The sequence below is a fragment of the Hemicordylus capensis genome, chromosome 5 (genome assembly GCF_027244095.1).
Source record: "Hemicordylus capensis ecotype Gifberg chromosome 5, rHemCap1.1.pri, whole genome shotgun sequence".
NCBI lineage: Eukaryota > Metazoa > Chordata > Lepidosauria > Squamata > Cordylidae > Hemicordylus > Hemicordylus capensis.
Genome location: NC_069661.1, coordinates 238,307,444 through 238,322,738, shown reverse-complemented (window position 1 = coordinate 238,322,738; position 15,295 = coordinate 238,307,444). Strand labels below are relative to the sequence as shown.

The 15,295-nt window shown below is 42.4% G+C and overlaps 1 protein-coding gene and 1 long non-coding RNA gene across 36 annotated transcripts in view; one reads left to right on the top strand and one right to left on the bottom strand.

Moving 5' to 3' along the window:
- CACNA1C (calcium voltage-gated channel subunit alpha1 C) overlaps positions 1-15,295 on the bottom strand; it is an 852,604-nt gene that overhangs the window by 129,498 nt on the left and 707,811 nt on the right. For all 32 annotated transcript variants that reach the window (XM_053254970.1, XM_053254974.1, XM_053254969.1 and 29 more), the window contains 5 exons: positions 10,047-10,099; positions 9,794-9,940; positions 8,110-8,311; positions 6,385-6,543; positions 4,280-4,390 (listed from right to left, as the gene is read on the bottom strand). In XM_053254970.1, the coding sequence (XP_053110945.1) occupies positions 4,280-4,390; positions 6,385-6,543; positions 8,110-8,311; positions 9,794-9,940; positions 10,047-10,099 (672 nt within the window). The remainder of the gene's footprint in view (positions 1-4,279; positions 4,391-6,384; positions 6,544-8,109; positions 8,312-9,793; positions 9,941-10,046; positions 10,100-15,295) is intronic.
- LOC128326992 (uncharacterized) overlaps positions 1-15,295 on the top strand; it is a 235,157-nt gene that overhangs the window by 150,794 nt on the left and 69,068 nt on the right. Inside the window, exons 4-5 of one of the 4 annotated variants that reach the window (XR_008308386.1) lie at positions 4,244-4,419; positions 8,125-8,260. This is a non-coding gene — a long non-coding RNA (uncharacterized LOC128326992). Of the gene's footprint in view, positions 1-4,243; positions 4,420-6,916; positions 7,263-8,124; positions 8,261-15,295 lie in introns of those variants that run through there. The other 3 variants (XR_008308384.1, XR_008308387.1, XR_008308388.1) reach the window with 3 other exon arrangements.

Below are 15,295 nucleotides of genomic sequence, written 5' to 3'. Positions count from 1 at the left end.
GCCAGACACAGAGCTCATCACAGCAATCTCCAAGAAATATTACACACACACACACACACACACACACACACACACACACACACAGAGCTGTCACTGTCCATTTCTCACCACAACACTATCTCACAAACAAAACAAAGCATAATTCAAGGAAGGAAGGCACCCAAGTTTTGCCTTTGTCAGTCTAAGATCCAGCAAAACCAGATAGTTATAGCAGCATTAGCACAGCATTTTATACTCAGTGCTGAGAAAACCACAAAATCAAACCTTCCTTCCATCCATCCTGCCTGCCACAGAGAGACAGGAGGACAGAGCAGTCATGGCCTGGGCAGCTCAGCTCTGAGCTCAGCTGTCTGAACAGAACAGGAAGAAATGTGAGCAGCACTCTAAGATATTCCCCCTGGGGTATGGGACCACTCTGGAAAGAGCAGCTGCATGCTTCTGTGCGTGCAGAAGGTTCCTGGCATCTCCAGATATAGGGCTGAGGGAGAGCCTTCTGCCTGTAACTTGGAAGAAGTCTGACTCTGACTTACAATACTGAGCTAGATGGACCAATGATCTGACAAGAAACAAAGTTTTCTCTTACAACGAGAAAAGCTATAAAGGCTCTCTCTGCCTCCCAGTCCCTTTGAAACTCCCTCTTTTTGGCTCCACCTCCTTCCCCCAGGCCAATGGGGGCACAGTTGCCCATGACAACACTTGATTTGTACAATATCAAGCCACCCAAGAAGTAAGGAGATTGCAAGCCAATCGGAAGCCAGTGCTAGAAAACCAACCAGTAAGGGGAAAAGAGGCCTCCAAAATGGCACTCAAAACGTCAAAATGTTTCAATTCAAAATGGGGTTGTTTTGTTCCGAGCTCAAAACAGGCCCTTTATTTAAAGGTTATTTTGTTTTGAGCTCAAGACACTCAAACAGGCCATTTCAAGTTGAAATGTTTCAACATCAAAACATTTTGCACATCTGTAGACTAGCACTCCGGCATGTACATAACAAACAGCCATCTCAACCCACTTCTTCAAAGTAATATACTGCCACTTAAAAGTCTGGTTGTCTACAGCCCTGAAAATAGTAGACTGAAAGAGCATTCTAAAATACCCACTGCTGCTGTTTGGATTTTTATTGTCTGTGTTTGGTCTAACATCATCCATAAATAGCGGTTGTAGGGGAGCAAGAGCAAGAGTGAGGGCATGCCCTCTCCTCTTGCCTGTGGGCTTTTCCGAGGCTTCTGGTGGGCCACTGTATAAAACAGGATGTTGGACTAGATAGGTCTTGGGCCTGATCTAGTAGGGCTGTTCTTATGTTATTAGGTCTTACTTAACCTTGCTGTGTTTTGCCAAAGTGAGTTGCCTATATGCAAATAAAACTTAACGAACATGGCTGCTTGTCATCAACTTTTTTGCCCAGCTCTTGTTGCAGCTGCTGTGCAAATACTGAATTACATCTGCTTGGAGCAGGAAGGGAGCAGCATAATTAGGTGAAACCAGAACCACAGAATTGAGGTACTTTTCAAACTTAGTATCTGATTTGCTGAAGTGGCTATTTTCCTCTCCATGTGGTTCAGTTTTCACATGAGTGTGCATTCAAATGAAGTAACTACTGCAATTAAGCATGCTGGGATCCCCTCAAATCTGAATAATACAGACATGGGCATTCATAGGACTTTTTCCGGGAGGGGGGGGCATAAAGCCAGCAATTCAATACCCCCTTCCCTAGGAGTATGCCCTACTGAATTCAATGGGAATTCACTCAATCCAGTGGTGAGGGGGGCAACATGCCCCCTCCTCCAGATGTTCATGAATACAGAGACAATTCTAAAGGCTTGTTGTCTCATTGTCAAGGATGGCAAAAGACCAAAGAGAAAGTGGTCTATAGCCTTCAATCCCCATATAAATTTCATGCTCCTCTTGTGATAGTTGGGAAAAAGAAATATTTGGGAAGCCTGAAAAAGTCTTTGGAACATCAAAAACATCTTAATGAAAGCATTGAAAAATTGTGCCGTTGAGTCAGTGTCAACTCCTGGAGACCACAGAACCATGTGGTTTTCTTAGTAGAATACAGGAGTGGTTTATCACTGCCTTCCTCCCGTGCAGTATGAGATGTCTTTGCCAGCTTTGCTGTTGTCACTGAAGTGAGCATCCACCTCCAGCACCTTCCTATATCGCTGCTGCTTGATATAGGTGACTACAAATATATATTTACTAGGCACAGTCTGGGACACACACCCGTGGGGATTTGAACTAACATAAAAGCCTCTTGCTCCCTAGGCAAGCTGCTTCCCCGCTGCACCACCAGCTGATAATGAAAGCATAGCTTGTTCTTTAATACTATGCAGGGTGATGTGAATCCTACTAAACTGATCTTGTACACAGCTTGACTAGATCATTGTATCTATGACTGATATTACAATAGCTTGAAATGTCTTTTTCCCTCTGCAAGAAAACATTATCCTTTTAGTTATAAAGCACTTTCCAGTCCTTGTCTTGAAGAAAACAGCTTGGGGATTGCTCAATTACATAAAATTCCTCAGGGGACAAACATCCAGATGAAATGGAGCTAGAAATGCGGTGTGAACAGCCCTGACAAGTTTGCAAAACTTTGAAGACTGCCTGTTCAATGTGCTATACAACAAAATAGGACAGAGCTGCACTTATGATACAATTTCCATAAAGAGAGATGTTCTAAGTTCTAACTCACAGTGGCACACCACAAAGATACAGGCTTTTCCAAATGAGCTGATTTTGCAGCAAAATCAAGACATGACAGTGTATGTTGACACTCAAGCTGTTCATTAACAGTGGCAGCTAGGTATCTGGTACAGGATGCTGTTCACAGATATGCAGAGCTAATCAGCTTGTCCCAAAACACAGTTTTGTTTCATTGCCAACATCTGATGCACTAGTGCCTTTCTACAGCTTATTCCCTTTATTGTATCTCCCAGCTGTATCTCAGTACACAAGAAACCCCTTAATGGGTTAACTTACCACTAACCCTTCTAGCCCAATATTCTGCATCCAAGAGCCAATTCAAATCTCCATAAATAGTATAGTAATCCCAGAAGACCATAGAAATACCTCAGAATGCAAATGAGGAACTGCTTATTTGAACGCTTGTTTGTCAAAATCCCCACTGCATGTGAACAGCTAGCATCTCTGAATTGGCGGTGCTCCTCCCAGCTATCTCCTCCCAAGCCGGCAGTGCTCTCCCCCAGCTGCCCCCACATGATGCTGGCAGTCAAGCCAGCTCCTTGACTGTGCAGTATTCCTTCATTAGCCTCCTTTATAAGCAAGAGGATCTTGCCACCAAATTGAAGTAATACCTAAGATTCAGTGAAACTAATGTAGAAAAAGAAGCTGTAAAGATTGTTGCAACTTTATTTGTCTTAACTTCCTCTAAAACACATTATTACATTTATATGTGACAATTTTTCTAAGCTCCATAGTCAAAGAGGATACAGTTTAAGTACTGGCAGATTAAAAAAAAAAATACATCACATGGATTCTTGGCGGCCCTCCTAGCTTAAATACAAGTCTGTGTAGGCAATCAACTAGATTTCCCCTGACTCAATAGAAAAGGTTTTTCCAAATTAGGGGCAGAAATCATTACTAGCACAAACCTTTCAACTAGCTACACTCAAGTGTTTTTAGTTTACAGGTAAGGTCTCCATAAATAAACCTCCCTGACCAAGATCCTGCCTATGCTACAAATATCCAGGAATCTAGTAGCTGACCCACACACTCATTTTTTAGGGGAAAGAATAACTATGAGCAGACATTTTCCTTCAATATTTATATAGAAGGCTGTTCTTAAGACATACCCTCCTGCAGTAAGATCCCATTTTCGGGGGGGGGGGATTGCTTTCTTGATGTTACTTTCAGAATGTTGCAGTTTTACCATGTTGGGGCACTTAAAAAAAAGATGGAACTATTCTGGGAAATGTCACCTTGTGGTAACTCTTCTGTCTAAAAAATTGTGGCCCTAAGCATGATACAGGTGTGAGAATAGTGAAGCACTGTGTAGCTCTAGAGTAAATACTATGATGAATAACTGAGGTTTTGTGTTTCTGAAAAGCATGGCTTTTCTGTTTCTACTTAAGCATTAAAGGCTCCTCCAAGCACAGATTGAGACTCCAGTCCAGACAACCACTCCCAAAGTCCATCTCCTGCGTGGACGATACAACAGGGTTGGGATAGTGATGGGTTTATTACATATTTTCACATCCTCCTGTCCTCCCTTTGCCCCCTTAGGTGTACAGAGAAGGAATATTGATCAATAACACCTACCTTGGGTTTGAAAGCAATTAATTTCAGAACCATCTCAACGGTGAAGAGGCCTGTGAACAGCATGTTGAGGATGTTCATTGCTTCTTTAAAGATGCAGCTCTGACCATAGTGCTGAAAAACAAATCATTCCATTTTGAAAGGTGGGTTGTTTCACTTTCTCTTTTTAACAGTTTTCTAAAAAGGCTTTTCTCCCCCCAGCCTCCTCAATTTGTTTGCCTTTATGTTAATTAATTCACTTAAAGGAACATGCTATGGACCTCAGCACACCTGTGATCCACAGAACCTGGCTTGCTATCTACCACAATCTGATGGTCTCTTGAGAATTTTGAAATCTATGTTCTTTTTAGTCCTCATGCTGCTAAAGACTCAAAACCAGAGCAGGGTCTGAATAGGGCTTACTATTCTCATAATATGAGCAATTCATATAGCTAATTTCAAGGGAACAAAACACTATATCATCTCAGTAATCCTTACAGCAGCTCTTTAAGCCAAGGCAGTATTTGTTATCATCATATTTCAAAGGGAGTGGGTGGATGGATGGGGGATAGCGTGGGGGACAGCAGGTGAGAGAACAAGGAAGTAACTGAAGCTATCTAGTGAGTTTGTGGCTGAGATAAGATTTGCAATGAAGACTTCCTAACTGACACTTTAAGCCATTACATTGCATCAGTCATAGCGAACCTCTTTCTCACCATGGGTCTTTGATGCTATCAGTTATAGCGAACCTCTTTCTCACCATGGGTCTTTGATGCTATCAGTTATAGCGAACCTCTTTCTCACCATGGGTCTTTGATGCTATACTCATTCTGCACCTCTCCTCCACATATCCTGTTCCTCTTTGTACTCCACAATTACACATCTCACTAATAATCCCATTAAAAAACAACAACCCTGAGTACTCACCAGAGGCTGGCATCTAGTGCACACGCCAACTAACGTTAAGGGTGTTTAATGGGGGAGGTGCAATATTTGCTGCTTCCCCCTTCCCTATGCAAAACTCTATGCCTTAAAAAAGTCCCTGAGGGCTGTAGGACCCTCACGGACATATTTTCAGGTGGCACAGAGGGCAGAGGCAAGGGAAGATTGGTGAAAATTGCCTCTCCCCTACTGCGCACCCGCAGTGTTATTTTTCATGCACAACATTAGTGAATGCAGCCATTATAGATTTTATTTTATTTGTTTTTACATTTGTATCCCACTCTTCCTCCAAGGAGCCCAGAGTGGTACATATGGTTATGTTTATCCTCACAACAAACCTGTGAGTAGATTAGGCTGAAAGATAAGTGATTGGCCCAGAGTCACCCAGTGAGTTTCATGGTTGAAATAACTATTGCCTACTAATGACACAGATGTATAAGCATCATTTGTATAATTGTCCCAGTCACAATTCCAATCTTTGACAAATAAATAATGTGATATTTTGTAATATAGCTAAAGAAAAATGCACAAATCACTTAAAGTTATGCTGATTTTGCCCCTCCCCCCAAATCTGGGAAAACAGGTTTGATGTTGCTTTAAAGCAGTTTTAATGTAAAATAAAGATTGTTAAAGATGTTTTTGTATGTGAAAATTATGATCTAGAAGCTGTTCATTTGTTAACTATTAATCATTAGATGGAGGGAAAAAACAAGCTGAGAAAGCAGGCTTTACTGAAGATCTGGTCCATTTTCAACAGGTTACTCAAGTGAAGTGAAGTATTTTGCTACATAATAAAGTCCAAAATCTGTGAGAAGACAAATTCACTGCATTTCATGAGAACAAAATAAATTAAGATAATTATGTGTGTGCAATTGCATCTGGGAGGCAAGCTTTCTTGAACAGAATGTGCATGCTAGACATAATTTATTCTGTTTTCATGAAATGCAGTTAATTTGTCTCCTCACAAATCTTTGATTCTGTTATGGAGCAAAGCGTTCTCCTTGACAAGTAACCTGTTGAAAATGGACCATATTTCAGTCTTCTGTAAAAGCTGCTTTCTCAATCTGTACTTTCTTCTTCTCCACCTGATGATTAATAGTTAACAACTGAATAGCTTCTAGATCATAATTTTGAACTGAACCAAACACTGTCAACCACAATTAAATACTTTCTGACATCTGACCTACCTGCATGGCCAGGCAGATGGTATTTAGCAGGATGAGAACAAACATCAGGTATTCAAAATAGGTGGAGTTCACCACATACCACACTTTGTACTGGTACTGGTTTTTAGGGATATATCTCCGTAGAGGGCGGGCCTTCAGAGCATATTCGACACACTGGCGCTGTTAAGAAAAAGCAATGGGTTAGATGCTCCATCTTTGACAAGAAATGTTCCATGGCAATTACTCATATATGCTATTCTTTAGGTTAGAAAATCTCAAAATGGAGGTTATGCTTCTCTGGGTCAGGTAATATCAAAAGACTATTGTGAATAGGTGTTTTTGGGCACACAACACTACCTAATAATAATTGTCTTATGGCATCTTATAGACTTGCAGATTTATTGTGGCATACGCTTTTTATGGTATAGCCTCCACTTTATCGGATGTAACCAATGAAGAAGGCACTACTCCATGAAAGCCTATGCCACAATAAATCTGTTAGTTTTTAAAGGAGCCACAGAATAACATTTTCTTTGCTGCCACAAATTAATAGCTTCCATTCTGGAATTTGTTACCAAAGATACTTGATGTCCATGCTTCAATGATGTCCATGGTGGCAACTCAGGGCTGGGCCTTTGCTGTAGCTGCTCCAAGACTCTGGAATAAACTCCCTGTTTTTGTAAGAGCTTCCTGATCTCTGGTACATCTCTAAAGACTCATTTATTTAATCAAGACTTTGACCAGCTGTAAGCTGGTTTTATTGTTGTTATTGCTTTTTTATATTTTTGAATTGCTTGGTTTTTAACTGTGGCTTTATTGTTTTGTTTTTGTAAACTGCCAGGAGGCATTTGTTTCTGATGGTATAAAATGTAATAAATAAATATACTACATTTCACATGTTCAAAGCACTGCACAAACATCATCTCAGTAATGTTTACAACAGTCCTATAAAGTAGACCATTTTCTTATCCTCATATTGCAGTTGTGGGGGGCACCATGGGTGGTCTGAAATGGAGAGAATAATGGAATCCATAAAGACACTTAGTTGTGGCTGAGATAAGACAGCCTAGTTCAGACCTCACACTCTGGGCCACAATGCTTTCTGAATTGATCCCGCTTTGTAATCACCATTAGCAGCAAAAACAGTATTTTCATTGGGATGGGGTAGGCTCCATGGTTCACCTCCCTTAATAACTAAGCTGTGCAATTTACTGTAAACAGTTGCTTCCACTGGAAAATCAACTGTGGCAAGATGTTGCACGCATCATGCTCAAGGACCCTGCAGCCACCTCCTTGGGAGTAAGATAGACTTGGTGGTACCCAATTCACTTGCTTGTCATCAATAATCTGGGCAGGTTTGTGTGGGAGGGGACAACTGTGTAGAGCTTTAAAGGTTAAAACCAGCACTCTGATTTGTGCTCAGAAACTGACCGGGAGCCAGTGAAACTATTTCAGATTTGGGGAAAGTTCCATGGGGAAAGTTTTCCATGGGGAAAGTTCTGTCCTCTGTGAAACTTGTGCAACAGCAGGACCATCAACAAGCTTGCAGAGATGTGGCATCAGAAGTGAGGCTTGCATGCGAGCTTCTAACAAGAAATGCATTTACTGTGAGAGGAATCTGTTTGACAGCTTTTTTTGTACTACTGGATGTAGTACAATTAATATTGTACAAATATTAATTTGTAAATATTGTACAAATACAAATAATATTGTACTACAATATTAACATAGTGCTGTTAATATTACCTGGTTCTTGTCCAGCTCACAGTTCTTGTACTCCTGCTCTCCTTGCTCCTGAAAAGTGACGATGACGAAACCAACGAAGATGTTCATCATGAAGAAAGCGATGATGATGATGTAGATAATGAAGAAAATTGAGATCTCCACCCTGTGGTTATAGATGGGCCCCACATCTTCCATATGGGAATCAATGGATCGGTACAGCAGTCTAGAAAAAAGGAGAAAATCCCAAGACAGACACTAAGGGCACTTCCAGGCGGCCATATCTGCAGGGATTGGGGTTGCTGTTCTGAGGGGTGCTTCTGTCCACATTCGATCTTGGCAATCCACAGAGCTGACAGTGACTAGCGTGGGATCAGTATAAGCCCTAAAGTCCATGTTACCAGCTTCACACATTAAGCAGGAAGGTATCCCAGGAAAATACAATGGTACTTGTCTTTCTCTAGGATACCTCTTAGTAGCCAGCGAGAACATTTAAATGGAGGGATGGAAAGGCATCTGAATATGCCATTCGAAGGCATCTGAACATGCATGTTCCAGAGGACTGGAGCACAGTGTATAGATGCCTCCGAATGCTTCAATGAGTGTCACTAATGAAACTCACCATATTCTGGGCCATTCCCAGATGATAAACTTAATCACAGGATTATGCGACTAATCATACGTTGCATAGAAGCTGCAGCCTAAAGCCAAAATAATAACAATAATGGCATTCGCATAGGGCTGCTTTGATGTGGTTCCTTCCCATTTTTTCCATGGACCATTGCTCCCGAGTCTTAGGACCCTTCTGGCCTATGGCTTTCTAGAGTAGGCGGGATGCCGCACCTCTCCCCCGCATACATGTGTGGTGTGCGCTTCTATAAACTTTCATTTTATTGAAAAAATGGGGGGTTGGGGGAAAAAAATATTATTATTATTACTTGTTTTTAGGGGATCTTCCACAAGACTGCCGACTTGCAATGCTAGCGCTGACTTGCAATGTTAATGCCAACATAAACTTGAGTTGGCCCGGCCCTGACCAAGGGAGGTGGCCTTCCTCCATCCCTCCCCACCTGCCCTCCTGGCCAGAGAGCAGCTGCAGAGGAAACAGGGAGAGCAAGCCAAGCCACCCTGGTGGGCAGGGAGGCAGGCAGGCAGATCCTTTTTAATTTCTCTTTTATTTTATTTTATTTTATTTTATTTTAAATTGGCTCGACTTCTGGAAGTCCACTGACTGGGCAAAGTCAGTGAACTTGATGGGTGTTCCACAAGATCACCCAGCCAAATTAAAAAAACCAAAACAAAACCCCTGAGGCTTTAGAAAAAGTTGCTCTATCACCATGGCCATACATCTCAGAAGAAACATCAGGGTACTTCAAAGTATCCCAAAAAGCCACATAAAAAGTGGAACTTTTTAGCATGGGCATAATTCGGGCTAAACTCCTATGCACAGGGGGAAATGCAAATCGTGTATGAAGTGCACCTTGATATCTCACAGGGACTCCGGGGGGTACTTCAAAGTCAACTTGCCATCTGGGAATGGCCCTGCAGAGCCTTTGAAAAGGGGGTTGAGTTAGGATGAGGTTATCTGAATATGATGAAGCATTCACAAGACTGCTTTGATATGCCACTAAAAAAGTCAACTCCTCTTAACAACACCAAAATAAAAACAACACCAAAAAAGAATGTGGTATTATCTCTAAAAACTCACTCTGGCCAGCCTTCAAAGGTTGAAACGGTGAAAAGGGCCATCATGGCAGTGAGGACATTGTCAAAATCAAATTTGCTGTTCTCCCAGCTTCGAGGCTGGATCATTGGTTGAGAGACCTCTCCATCCTTGTAAGTGATAAAATTGCCCCTGATAAAAGGATGCAAAAGTAAAACATGAGAGAATGAAGTTTTTGGCATTTGATCCAGTTAATAAGGAATAATGTAAGGAAGCTGGCCAGGGATCAGGAACTCACTGGCATTCTGCTTCTGTTTGCTTGGAGCTATCAGTGCAGCTGTACAGTTTGCCCTAGAGGAGGATGAAAGGAGAAGAATCACAATTTTTTTTAATTATTGAGCACCAAGTTATGTTTTAATTAGTGCTTCACAAAGAAATAATAAGCATTGTTTTCTTTGCCTGTTGACATGTTAAGCTTTTAATAGATCTAATTATTACCCTTTGTTCAGACCCTGCCCCTACTCCTAATCTTTGCTGTGTTGTCCTGCAGCTGACTTATGAACTAAGTAACAAAGCCAGATACAGGACAACACAAGACAACAGGGGGAGAGGGAGCGGCTACATTAGGAGCAATAATTATTTTGTCTCAGATCTATTTCGCAAATCAGGGCAATCTTTTACAAAAGGAAGTGCAGATGTTGAAAACACACTTGAATTTTTTAGTAGTTCTTATCAGTACAACTGGCTTTTGAATGTTTCAGTGCATGTCCACATTATGGTTGAACAGATCCTGAACCAAGGTGGGATAAATTATCATCCAGACATGTGTTCAACCACTATTTCAAGGTCGAGCACATGTTTATTTCTAGCTGTACAAAGCCACTGAAAGTGACAGCTTGGGTCAACTTCAGTGCATACAAAATATCATGAGAATCTGCCCTTTATTTGCTCTTCAGATGAATTCAGCTACAGTGGTCCCTCGACTTACAAACTACTCGACATAAGTATTTTTCGAGTTACAAACGGCAGTTTTAGATCCGGTTTTAGATGCGGTTTTTTCGACTTACCAATTTTTAGATGGGGTTTCCTCGACATACGAATTTTACATGCGGTTTCCTTGACTTGCCTGCCTGTTTACTGCCTGTTTATTCTTGAAAAGAAATGTTCCTGTGCCGTTTGCAAGCCTTACTGGGGGTCTGGGTCTTTTTTCTAGGCTCCGGAACGCATTAATCCGTTCCCAATGCATTCCTATGGGAAACCGCTTTTCGACTTATGAACTTTTCGACTTACAAATGTGCATTCGGAACGGATTAATTTCGTAAGTAGAGGGACCACTGTAGTTTGTTTTTGCTGGCTCGGTTTTGAGCCTCAAGATTCTGATTACCATGTAAAAAGCAGAGTGATGGTGAGAAGATCAAGATTTTTTACCAAGGAGGGTTAAAACAACCCTGAGAAACATAGAAATGCAAAAATAGTTTACATATTTTAACAGAACTTAAAACTTCAAAATTTATATTTCATGGGGAGAAACCAAAATAAAATGGTAGGCTTTTAAATAATTTGGTGTCTAATTAACAAATAGCTTATGAGAAAGGCGATAGGAACACAGGAAAATGCTTTGTTTATTTAGCATATAACAAGTCAGACCCCTGGTCCATCTAGCTCAGTATTGTCTAAACAGACTGGCAGCAGCTTCTCCAAGGTTGCAGGCAGAAGTCTCTCTCAGCCCTATCTTGGAGATGCTGCCAGGGAGGAAACTTGAAACTTGGGACCTGGAGGTTTTTCACCTGGGGCTTTTAAAGCCCTGTAACTGGCCAGTGTGGTGTAGTGGTTAGAGTGCTGGACTAGGACTGGGGAGACCCAAGTTCAAATACTCATTCAGCCATGATACCTGCTGGGTGACTCTGGGCCAGTCACTTCTCTTTCAGCTTAACCTACTTCACAGGGTTGTTGTGAGGAGAAACCTAAGTATGTAGTACACCGCTCTGGGCTCTTTAGAGGAAGCACGGGATATAACATGTAAATAAATAAATAAATAAATAAATAAAAATCTCCTCTGGAATGGAGGGGTGCGTTCACATTTCGGCCAGATTTACCCCAAAGTCCCTGTGAGTTATTGGGGAGCAGTTCACACACAATTCGGGGGTTTCACTGTGTGTTAGAATGTAGCCCGATTTATATCCGGGGTAAAAAAATTGCACTATTTGTGTCAGTTCTGGGGGGCAACTTTGAATTTGCAGTAAAGCCTCCCAGTAAACCCTGCTGTGTATAAAAGTCCCTGCTGCATGCAAGCATGCAGATGCTCTTCCCACATCAGCCCCATCCCCCGAGTTGGATATGGAGTTCCAGTGCATCGACCTTTTGCACCAACTATCCTAATGACCCCTAAGGGCATTGGGAGTAGAGGCAGCTAGTGAGGGTCTCCTTACATGTCCCTGCTTTCCTCTACTCTATGACCCCTGCCTTGACTCCTCAGGTACTTCCTGTAGTGAGTCCATCTCTTCCTTTCCTCCTAGAGAGAAGGTGGAAACATCTTTCTCTCCCTACCTATTAATTTTGAAGCTGACAGATAGGATAGGTCTTTCCTATCCCAAATGTACTTCACCAATAAATCAATTTAGATTAGACTCTACAGTAATCTCCATGCGTGTTACTTAAAAGCTGCAACAACTAAACGGATTTATTGGTGAAAGGTAGCTTCTTTGGTGCTTTGCTCAATAATAACAAAACCCCAACATATCTTACAGTGCTCACATGTAGTCTCCTATTCAAATACAAACCAGGGCAAACCTTGCTTAGCAAAGAGGATAATGCATGAAAGTCAGTCTTCTAACCAAGGGACTGGAAAGTATCTGGCACCTAGAAAACTATGGGACTTATTAGCACACATACAAACTTTGTGTGTGCATGAATGTGGCATTTGTATTCTGCCCTTCCTGCAAGAAGCTCAGGCCTCCAAGAAGCTCCATACATGGGTCTTCCTCCCCCATTTAGCCTTACAAATGCTGAGGTAGGTTAGCCTGAGACTGAAGCCCTATTCAGACATTTGTTGTACATGTGTACAGATGTCTGTACAATCATATAGGTTTTTCCGTGAATGACTGTTCCTGTGTTCATTTTAAAAGTGAACCTGAGTACAGACAGGAAGTTTACTGCTGTACGTATATTTAACATAATGTATATGTAACTGCTGCTGGGTATGCTCTGCACAGCCTGTGGAAATTTAAGGCTACTGTGTTGACCAGTGAGCTGCTCAATTTTGCATGTCTGACTTATTGGCAGTTATCGTTTTTGGTGGTAATCTAGATTAACAAAGCATCAGTGCTATGGAAGGCGTGCTGGTGCTTCTGAAGAGTTCCAGCACTCATGTTGTGGAAGAATTTTGACAACCTCCCCCTCCCCCAGAAGAACTCTGTGCCACCTGAAAATATTCAGGTGAAAACACCTATGCAACCCTCAGGGATATATGTTTGTGTGTGGCACAGAGAGCTCTTTCAGGGGAAGGGAAGGTCATCAGAACCGCCACCGCAGCCCACCCCACCCCCTGCCAAGTGAGCAGTGGAGCTGAGTTAGTCAAACTCTTCAGAATCACCAGCACCAGTGCCCTATCAGTCTGGATGTTAACCTTTCTTTGTTTTCAGGGCACATTTCTGTTCTAAGACCTTCAAAGTGGCATATTATATAACTTAAACATGGCACAGTAAAAATTAATAAACATCAGTATGCATAATAAAAACAAAAACAAGGGGAGAAACTACTTCAATTCAAAAGCTTGCAAAACAGAAGAGTTCTAATTAAACATTAGAACATCTGTGAAGTGGGGGGCCGCTCAGGCATCCTGGGGGAGGGAATTTCGAATTCTGAGTACCACTCCTAAAAAAGCCTTGTCACATGTCCCCAAGCCTCCATATGATCTTAGTAGGCAAGCGGGTTCATATGGCGCTCAACTTGTCCTAACCTAAATCTGTCGGCTTTGAAATTAATGGTGCATGTTTTGCCACTGATTAGTAAGTGACAGGAGGATGGGGTGGCAGGCCAGCATTCTAAGAGAAAGTTCCATTTTTTCTGGTATAAACTAACATGTACCAACACAGAAAGAAAATACACATAAGATCAGAGATTTCCAATCTGTGGTACTCCAGATATTGCTGAACTACAACTCCCATCATCCGCAGCCACAATACATTTTAGCTGGAGAGGATGGGAGTTGTAGTTCAGCAACATCTGGAGTACCATAGGTTGGGAACTCCTGCAGTATATAAGAGAAAACTAGGAAGAAATAGGAGGGGTGAGAGATGCTGAGTGTAAACAATGGAAAGCAAAACCCACACAAAAGATGGGCAGGATTATATGGACTAAAGCTTAAAGATGGTATAAGGAATAAATCCAAGCCTGTTGCGTGGCTGTCCGTCGCTCACTGCTGCTGTCTCCACAGCACCACACTTATCCGCTTTGTCTCCTCCCAGAAAAGGAAATGGGGGACACGAAGAGGACAAGTGTGGTGCTGAAAAGATAGAAGCAGTGAGCAACAGACGCCCAAGCAAGCAAGCAAGCAACTGCTGCTGCTGAAGTAACAGCAGTAACAGATGGACAGGCAAAGCCTGGTGCATGCTGCTGCAGCAAGAGCAGTAGAGGTAAGTGGGCAAGCAGAGTGCATTCTGGGAGGCACATTGGGGGAAAGAGGAGGGAGGCGGAGTGGAGTCAGTGGGCTGACTCCGAGGAGCTTAGATGAGTAAAGCATGCTGGGGAGGGGGATGCCAGCAAAGGGAAAGAGAAGAGGGGTGGCATCAGCAGCCTCTGGCCCAGGGTAGCCAGAGCACATCCAGGTGGACATGTCCAGGTGGCCAGAGCACAGAGGGAGGACAAGCAAAAGAGCAAGGAAGAGGGGCATCAGCCCTAGAGAGGAGGAGGGGCAATGGCAGCAGACTAGCAACAGGCAAGTGAGAGGATGCCAGGATACCAGGAAGCTTTTCACACAGGGCTTTTGAAGCCCTTTAACTCGCATTTTGTCCGGAATGGAGGGGGTGCATTCACATATCGGCTAGATCTACCCCAAAGTTATCGGGGAGCAGTTCACACACAATTGGGGTTTTTTCACTGTGCATTAGAGTGTAACCCAATTTATATCTGGGGTAAAAAAATCCACTATTTGTGTCAGTTTTTTTGGACAACGAGTTTGTAATAAAGCCTTCCCGTAAACCCGTGGTAAAACCTGCTGTGCGTAAAAGCCCCAGGAGTGTGGTATCTGTGCTTGCCGTCCTGCAGCACACATGCTGCTCGAGTCCAGCACCTCAGCTTGGCACATGAAAGAGCTGCCCCTGAATAATACCGCCTGTTTTAAAGGCACGTTATTCTAAACAGGACTGACCCAGACATTTGCAGCATTCGATTTTTGTCTCTCGGGGTGAACTGTTCAGTGAACAGTACTCAGATCACTTGAAAAAAATCTCTCCCGCCCCAGCATGTTGTGCCATTCTTCCAAAACCTCTTCTTTGGCTATCTTCAGCTTTGAGTTCTTCCGTTGAGATCACATGCACATCAGATTCA